The sequence below is a fragment of the Dipodomys ordii genome, unplaced genomic scaffold (genome assembly GCF_000151885.1).
Source record: "Dipodomys ordii isolate 6190 unplaced genomic scaffold, Dord_2.0 Scaffold54, whole genome shotgun sequence".
Lineage (NCBI taxonomy): Eukaryota > Metazoa > Chordata > Mammalia > Rodentia > Heteromyidae > Dipodomys > Dipodomys ordii.
In genome coordinates this window covers 2,317,692-2,326,887 of record NW_012267270.1, presented here as the reverse complement: position 1 = coordinate 2,326,887, position 9,196 = coordinate 2,317,692, and the positions used below count along the sequence as shown (strand labels likewise).

At 56.6% G+C, this 9,196-nt stretch overlaps 1 protein-coding gene across 1 annotated transcript; it reads right to left on the bottom strand.

Annotated features, from left to right (window-relative positions):
* Nucleotides 1-846: 846 nt before the first annotated feature.
* On the bottom strand, nucleotides 847-4,438 carry Mrgprd (MAS-related GPR, member D). Its single transcript, XM_013020876.1, has 2 exons — nucleotides 4,282-4,438; nucleotides 847-1,823 (listed from the first exon to the last, which is right to left on the bottom strand). The coding sequence occupies exons 1-2, from the start codon at nucleotides 4,436-4,438 to the stop codon at nucleotides 847-849; spliced, it is 1,134 nt and encodes a 377-aa protein (XP_012876330.1).
* Nucleotides 4,439-9,196: the final 4,758 nt, after the last annotated feature.

The window sequence follows — 9,196 nt, the reverse complement described above, 5'->3', positions numbered from 1 at the left end:
AGTGCCCAGGCCTTGAGTTCAAGCCTCAAGAACCAACTAAATAAATAAGCCGGGCGTCTGTGGCTCATGCCTGTCATCCTAGCTACTCAGGAGGCTGAGATCTGAGGATTGTGGTTCAAAGTCAGCCAGGCAGGAAAGTGCCTGAGACTCTGATCTCCAATAAACCACTCAGCAAACTGGAAGTGGTGCTGTAGCTCAAGTGGTAGAGCGCTAGCCTTGAGCTGAAGAGCTGAGGGACAGCGCCAAGGTCCGGAGTTCAAGCCCCCTGACCAACTACAAATAAATAAACAAACAAATAAATAAATAGCTACTGGACACCAGTGGCTCACCTGTAGCCCTAGCTCCTCAGGAGGCTGAGATCTGAGGATGGAGGTGAGGCCACAGCCCATTCAGGAAAGTCTATAAAACTCTTTAATTAACCAGCAAACAAATTCTAGAAGTGGAGCTGTGGCTCGAGTGGTAGAGTGCCAGCCTTGAGTCATAAGAGCCCTGGGACAGTGTCCCGGCTCTAGTATGGGCACCACAAGAATAAAATAAAAATCTTTTTTGGGGAAAAAAATAAAGCTTCAAACAAGCCAACGCTGAAGGCCATGCTCGGTCTCTAGCCGGCCAGTCCACTTCGCACAGAGCAGCAACACCCCTCCTCCCGCTTCGGGTCTGGGGCCTGCATGGGGGTGATTTGGGGGGGACTTTTGTGAGTAGGAAAGTGGCTCTAACATAGCTAGCAGCAAAGCTTTGAAGACTCCCCTCCCCTTGCACATCGTGAGCCAGGCGGGCCCCTGCGGGCGGGGCCCGGGAACGTGCCTGGGCCTGGGGTGCCCAGGCGGCTGGCCCGGGCTGGTCCCCTCACAGGCTGTCGCTGGTGGCCGTGGACGGCGGGTCCGTGTCGTCGGGCATGGGCTCCTCCCGCAGGGCGCGGGCCAGCACGGCCCCCAGGGACTCGCGTGGCCCGCGATGCTGTCGGCTGCCCACCACGAAGTAGATGAGCGGGTTGGCGCTGCTGCCCAGGGCAGAGGACAGGCGGGACAGGCAGACCAGCAGCAGCGTGGGCTGCTCGGGCAGGCGCAGCCAGTACAGGAAGAACCAGTAGAGGCCGAGCGGCAGGGAGCACACAAGGAACACCAGGACGGAGGCCAGGATGACCAGGTAGAGCCGCAGGGGCCGCCGGCGCCGGGGCGCGGGGCTCCACCGCACCCGCACGAACAGGACGGTGCTGGACACGATCATGAGGGGCGTGAAGCCCCCCAGGATGAGGCCGCTCATGACCATGTCCACGGTGAAGCAGTGCTGCGCGTCAGGGTGCCAGAACCAGCTGCAGAAGAGGGAGGCCAGCGCGTTGGTGAGCAGGGCCAGCACCCAGAGCCCGGCACACACGCGGGCCGACAGGTGCCGGGGCCGGCGGCACTTGTACCAGACGGGGAAGAGGACGGACAGGCAGCGCTGGGCGCTGATGGCCGTGAGGAGGCTCAGGCCGGCGGTGTAGGCCAAGTACTTGGTTCTCTTGAGGACCTCGTAGGCCTGGTGCACCGGCTCCGCCCGGCCCAGGCTGCCCAGCGGCCGGGTCTCCAGAACCAGCAGAGCCGCCATGCACAGCAGGAAGAGGAGGTCGGCGGCCGCCAGGTTGAGCACGTACACGCAGAAGGGCGTCCTCCGTACGCGGAAGCCCAGCAGCCAGACCACCAGGCCGTTGCCCGCCACGCCACACACGCACACGGCCATGGTCAGCGAGCTCAGCGTCAGATAGCCCACGGTCATGCCATCCGGCCCCGGGGGCTCCCCGGCAGGCCGCGGGGCCGGGGCGCTGCTCACAGCACTGCTCATCCCTAGGGAGAGAAAGGCAAAAAAAGGAGATTCTAGAAGTTTCCTGGACCATGGGAGACTTCTGGGGGCTTTTCTATTCTGAGTTGCATTTGTGTGTGTGTGTGTGTGTGTGTGTGTGTGTGTGTGTGTTATACTCAGGGCCTGGGTGCTGTCCCTGAGCCCTTATGCTCAAGGATGGCACTCTTCCACCTGAGCCACACCTCCTCTCCTGGCTTTTTGTTAGTTAATTGGAGTTTCATGGACTTTGCTGCCTGGGCTGGGTCCAAATCGCTGTTCCGTGCAGGGCTTCCTGCCTCTTGGTGGGCATTCAGTGTTGGCACCGATGTTAACGTAGGAGCCCACTGTCCAGTTCCAGTCTTGGCAGCTGACTGGGTTTGGCTGCATGGAGCATGGACTACTGAGTTCAAACGTGGAGGCCGGGGGAGTGGGCGGGAGGCTGAGGCAGGTGACTATGCAGGTTTATTTGTACCACGTTTCTAGGTTGCCTGTTGAGTCTTCTGGTTTTCTGTGTTGATATCAAAGCACTAAATTCTTTCTTTTGTCTTCAAGCACAGCCCGTGTTCTTGCTGAACAAGAGCTCAGGCACACTTGACTTCCTCCTTATCATAGAAGAAAACGTGTGGAGCCAGACGCCTGCAGCTCCTGCCTGTCATCCCAGCCACTCAGGAGGCTGAGGTCTGAGGATCACAGCTCAAAGCCAGCCCAAGCAGGAACATCCCAAAGCTTTTGTGCTCAAGGCTAGTGCTCTACCACTATGAGCCATGGTGTCATTTCTGGCTTTTCAGTAGTTAATTGGAGATACGAGTTTCGTGGACTTTCCTTCCCTGGGCTGGCTTTGAATCTCGATCCACAGATCTTAACTTCCCAAGTAGCCAGGATTACAGGTGTGAGTCACCTGCGCTCGGCCCAGGAGACTCTTCAATAAAGCACAAAAAAACAGAAGTAGAGCTGTGGCCATGAGCCCTAGCTTTCAGTAGGAAAGCTCAGAGACATATCCCAGGCTCAGAGTTCAGAGTTCAGAAAAACAATGTGGCTAAAGATTTTCTATTAGATCTGTTACACGCTCTGTCTTTGGTATGATCTTACACCAAGATGAGAGAATTTGGCTGGGTTTCCTGGCTCCTACCTGGAATCCTAGCTTCTCTGGAGGCAGAGCTAATCAGGAGGGCTCTGGTTGGAGGCCAGCCTAGGCAAAAGTTTGAAGGAGTCCCATCCTAACCAGCAGGTAGTGACCACCTGTCATCCTGGCTACCCAGGAAGTATGGATGGGGGGCTGTTATAATCCAGGCTGGTCTGGACTCTTCATTACTTAAAAGTAACACAGACAAAACAAGCTGGGGTGTGGCTCAAGTGAGGGAGTCCCCATCCAAACCTGAGTTCAGAGAGAGGGGGGGGGATGAATGTTCCCACTTTTCCAAGAGTTTTGTCACAAATATGTGATGAGATTTGCCCCAAGCCTGTCTTCTGCTTTGAGAAACATTGTCAGATTCTTGTCTCCTCGCAGGCCTGGGTATGTGGTCAATGTACACTCAGACTTTCTGCAGATACACATTTATTATTTGTCCTCACATTTGTAGATTAAACCATAATGCGGGTAGTTTCTTCTGTTTTCTGCGTTGGGTTTGGGCTGTTTCATTTAGTATGTTCTCGTTGCTGTTCATTATCCGTGTTTCTCTGGCACGCCCGTCTGGATTTGTGTGAGGGTTGTATGCTTCGTGAAAGGGCCTGGGGAGCTCCTCTTTCCCCATCGCTCCGGAACAGCGTGTATCATGCAAGGATTATCTTTCTTTGAAGTTTTGGCAGAAGGCAAAACCATCTGGTAATTTCTCTGTGAGTGGGAGGGGATGTGCATTGTTCTAAAACAGAACTACAAATCCAGTTTATTGAATAGGTCTACGAGCTTTTGTGTGTCTGTGTGTGGCAGTGGGGTTTGAACTCGGGACCCTGCATTTGCTGCTCAGCCATCATGTGCTGCGGTGCCTAGGGTGGTCCCTGTGCCGGAGCCCTGACCTGAGTGGGAATGACTGGATGCAGATCCTCGCAGGTGTAATTGAGGATCTGAAGACCAGATTGTCCTGGATTGCTCATTGGTGGGATCTTTGTAAGAAGCCAGGTGCTGGTGGCTTACACTTGTAATCCTGAGGATTTCGGTGTGAAGCCAGCGTGGGCAGGAAAGTCTGTGAGACTATCTCCAGTTAACCACCAAAAACTCAGAAGTAGAACTGTGGCTCAAGTGGCAGAGCACTCACCTTGAGCAGAAAAGGCTCGGGTGACGCCCATGCCTTGAGTTCAGGGCCCAGGATCAATGCGCAAGCACGCGCACGCGTGCGCACACACACACACACACTCAAACACTATTGCTATGTGTGTATATATCTGTCTGTCTGTCTATCTATCCTATCAAGGTAGCCTTGGCTTTCCTGGTCTCACTTCAATTGTTATCTTTTCCCTTAAAGTCACAGAAAGGGTGTGAGGCATCTCCTGGGATCTCGTCCAGGATGGCCAGGCTCCCGTGGTCCTCAGCCTGCTCCCCGAGGGCCCGGCTGGCCCCACCCTTGTCCCCGGCTTGTTCCAGCCCTGCCACAGCCACCAAGGTTGCAGGCACCCGAATCTGCATCCTACATTTGTTCCAGATGCCCAAAGCCCAGGTTTGATGTCCTCCTCCTCAGGAAACAAGGCTCCGAGAACTTGGGACACCTGCGCAGGTCACCTGGCCGCCCTGTCCCAGCAGGGCTGCCTCCCCTCCCCCGACTCCCCCCTCCCCCCAGCCAGGCAGGCTCAGAGCACCTGCAGCGAACTACCACCCTCTCCTGTCCCCACCCAGACTGGAACCCAGGCCCTCACCTGCCTGTGGCTGTGGCTTCCAGGAAGGGTGCCGGTCCCTCGGGGCTCTGGTCCCTCAAGACCTCAGGAGCTTCTCCTTGGCCCAGGTCCCAGCCACTCCTGCCCTGTTCTGGCTGGGGCCGGTCTGTGCCTCTCTCCACCAGACCCAGCTGCTCTCTGCTAGCTCACGATGCCTCCACCCCCCAGGAGCCCTGGGCCAGGGAACCCATCTCTGAGAAGTGCAAAGGACCTGAGGTATAAAGGCAGGAAGGGCACCGCCCGCCCTCTGCTGACCTGACTCAGAGGAGCTAATGGGCCTCCTGCTCCCTAACCAGGCCCCCGAGGGGCTGGGGCCAGCTGGGAGGAGCAGCAGGAGGACCACCCTCTTCCCGGACCGGGATGGTTATCTACCTCCCTTCCTGAAGGTGTCAGAGCATTAGCATTTGGAGTCGGGTGGGGCCATGTTGGAAAAGGGGGCTTGTGGGCTAGGAAAGCATATAATGGACACCCCATTACCCTGCAGGGGGGAGGAGGGGAGATGCTTAGGCTAATGGACGGCCCAGACGCTGCTTTCTGCGGGCTAGGGAGGAAGGCGCCCTGGACCCCGAGTCTGGGATCTGATCTGCCATGGGTGGGCGCCATCTTGGATTCTGGCTACCACGAGCCTTGGCCCTGGCTGCGGCCCCCTGAGGGGGGCTGGGCGGGCCGCACACCTCCAGGGCTTGTTTCTGGTTTTGTCTTTTCAGGTGGGGGTGAATGGGGTACGGGAACCCTATGGTGAACTAGGTTTAGAGAGGGGTTACTACTTCGTGCTGGGAGCTGTGAGGGCCTTGGATTGCATTGCTCAGACTTGATGCGGATCCCCGGTACCGCAGACCCTCGCCCTGCCTGGGAGAGAGGGTCTTGAAGGAGAGAATCAAGTTCAAATGAAGTCAATAGAGGGCGCTCTAAGCGAATTTCACCGTTGGCCAGCCACCAAGAGAACTTGAGGACGCAGGCAAGTATGGCCCACCCACAAGAGGGCTGTCACGCAGGGGAAGGAGCACCTTCAAGTGCAGAACACCACCCTGGCGCCCCTGCATCTTCTAGACTTCAAGACTAAGAAAGTAAGTGGTGTGCAATGCTCATGCCTATCTTCCTTGGGAAGCCCAGAGTGTGTTGTGGGGGGGGGGCTTGGAATCACAGTTCCAGGGCAAGCTGTGACAGAAGTTAGTGAGACTCCATCTCCAAAGAGGGATGCTTGCGCCTGCTAGTACACGCATGCCACCCAGCTGGGTCAGGCAGCAAACTAGGTAGATGAGGTCCAGGGCTGGACAGCCAGGCAAAAATCCAGACTCTGTTTCCAAAAGATGGAAAGCTGGGCGCTGGTGGCTCACGCCTGTCATCCTAGCTACTCAGGAGGTTCAGGTCTGAGGCTTGCAGTTTGAAGCCAGCCTGGGCAGGAAAGTCCATGAGACTCTTATCTCTAATTAACTACCAGCAAACTGGAAGTAACACTGTGGCACTTAGCCTTGAGCAAAAAAGCTCAGGGACAGTGTGCAGGCCCTGAGTTCTAGCCTTACAGCTGACAAAAAGGGCTGGAGGCATGGCTCAGCACCTGCATAGCAAGCCCTGAGTTCAGGCTCTAGTACCACCAAAGGAAAAAAAGAGATTGTGGGAAAATGTACCACTGGTCAATGGGGGGGGGGAGGGGAGAGGCAGGCCCGGAGGTCCTGGGCATGGGTGGTCTGTAGAGGGCAGACTGCCATGAATGCTAGTCATTTCTCTCCTAGGGAGAAGTGAGCTGTTTTCTGTTATCGATAACACAACTGAAGTTTGGGGGAAACATTTTAAACCCAACAGGTCTGGGAGAAGGGGGTGGTAGACCATGAGGGGAAGTGGGGTGCCATTTGCCTAGTCTGCCGGCCATGCTCAGTTACCAAGGGCAACCACGCCCCAGCTCCCATCGCTCCAGGGGAGGAGGCCCCCAGCCTGGACAGCAAGTGTGATTGTCAGGAGTTTTTCTGGAAGTGATCAGGTTAGGACAGGCGCTTCGGTATTGGCTGTTTGTAGACAGCCAGGGGCTGTTGGCTACCTGAGGTGCAGCTCAGTCATGAAGAAGAAATGCAATTCAGTCAGGTGCTGGTGGCTCATGCTTGTAATCCCAGCTACTCAGGAAGCTCAGATCTGAGCATCCAGATTTGAAGTCAGCCCGGGCAGGAAGGTCTGTGAGACTCCTATCTCCAGGTAGCAGAGCTGAAAGTGAGCCGAACTGTGGCTCAGGAAGTAGAGCCCAGCCTTGAGTGAAAAAAGCTCAGGGACAGTGTCCAGGTCCTGAGTTCAAGCCCCAGGACTGAAACAAACAAACAAAAAAGAGTAAATGTAACTTTACAGACAGAAGGAGAGATGAGAAACAGTAAAAAGAGCAACGGAAGAGCTGAGAGAACGCCGTGTGTCTGAAGCCAGAATCACTTCTGGAAGTTTCTGGGTGTCTGAGTACACACCCTGCCCCAATGGATGAAAACGGGGTCTCTGTTTCCTGTCACCCTGAGTCCTGGCCGGAGTGGGGTGCAGATTGCTGGGCTATGGTGGGACCGAGGCCATAGTGATGGCCAGGTGGCCGGAGAAACTTCTGGAATGGGAATGAAATCCTCCTGTGAATTGATCTCTGGTCACAGGGACATCCCTACACACTTGTCCCAAATCACAGGACTGTCTGGGAAATGGGCACATTTTATTGCATGTCAATTAGATTCATTATAAAAACTGAAGACAAAATCTTCCCAGAGCAGGTGAGCCCTCTCTCAGATGGAAACTTCGCCCTGTAGTCTGACTCATCCAGCTAGCCGAGTTTTCCATGAGTTTGAATTTTATAAAATGTGCCCGGCTGTTTCTCTGTCCACCAACTTTCTGGGGGCCCTGGCTCCAGGCTTCACACTGGCTGGGTCTTGGTGGCTTTGAACCGGGAAGCTCTGGGCACTGTGTACCTGGCAAAGCTGACCCGTCTCTGAGCACCCTCTTCCCCATGAGACCACAGTTCCTGGAAAGGGGGAGCGGGCTCCGCTGAGGATTCTCAAGCAAGCAGTACAAACGCAGATTGAGCCTGAGACCCCCTGCAGGAGTTACCTGCAAGCCGTGGCTGGCAGCGTGTCTGGGAAGCCCCGCTGACGCTGACAGCACAGCAGGGAAGACGGGGGATGGGAAGACAGTGAGTAATTGGACATGAGTCTCATGGATTTTCCTGCTTGGCTGGCTTCAAACCGTGATCCTCAGATCTCAGCCTCCGGAGAAGCTAGGACTACAGGCGTGAGCCACCGGCACCCAGCTTCCTTCTAGCTTATTTTTGTAGAGGCCATGGGTGGGAGGAAGTAGGAACAACCTAGAGGGCTGCCCTGGCCAGCACCCCCCTTTCCCTCCTCCCCTGCTCTGTGTCACGTGCCGGCAGAAAGTTAGAACCATCGGGCAGCTCCTTAACAGGCGTTAAAACGTCCACTTCCGGACTGTGGCATCTGACCGTGGAGTGGGTATCCTGGAGAACGGCTTCACTCTGGGGCTCCAGGGTAGAAATCTGGGACGCTTGGGGGTCCCCCCAGCTTCCTGCCTCTACCCAACGCCTAGAAAGGAGGCCCGGGAAGGCCTGGGGACCCAGCGGTGCAGCACAGCCCTCCACCCCTGCAGCTCCAGACACAAACACCGAGGGAGGGAGGGGGAGGAGATGCCTGCAGCCTCTGCCCATGCCGTCCTCCAAGGTCTCCCCTCCCTCAGCATGGGGGGAGGTGAGGCTCTGCACCCTGGTCTGACTGCAGTGATGTGGGCCTTCGAGGGGTCCAGAGCCCGGATTCGGGGGATACTTTTAGTCCCAGCCCAGGCATGTCCGCTGTGTCCTGCTGTAAGGTTGGAGACCGCCACACTGACGCCTTGTCTATGGTACTGAGCAGCACTGGGGAGTGGCAAGGTGAAGGCCAGGTTCCCAGCACTGGGTGCGGGGCGTGTGGGGACACCGATGATCTCCCCTGAGCCCCAGCGCGGTCCCTCACCCCAGGTCCCCTCTGCCCTGCCGCAGTGGGCGGCGACGGTTGGAAGCCAGCCAGAAGCCAGCGCCTTGCCTCACACTGTCATCCCAGCTACTCAGGAGGCTGCTAGCTCCTCAGATTGCTTGAGGATCAGGGCTCAAGTCCAAGACTCTTCTCTCCAGTTAATCAGCAAAAAGACCAAAATGGAGCTGTGGCTCAAGTGGTAGAGCGCCAGCCTTGAGTGGAAAAAAAAAACAACTAAGGGAGACCACCTAGGCCTGAGTTCAAACCCTAGTACAGAACAGAAAGAGAGAGGGGGAGAGAGAGAGAGAAAGGAGGGACAAATGGTATGCGAAGCCAGCTTGGGGGGGCACATTAGGGCCGTGGTTTTAGAGGGGTGTCAGCTCCCCGCGGAAGGGGCTACAGCGTGCCGGGCTGCCCCCGGGGTGAGGCGGCGGAGGCTCAGGTGCGGCTGCCCTGGCCCCCCGCCGCTCCTGCTCTCAGGGAGGAGGGCTCAGCTTCCTGGCAGGCCACCTCCCTGGGGCTCTATGTGGGGTCCT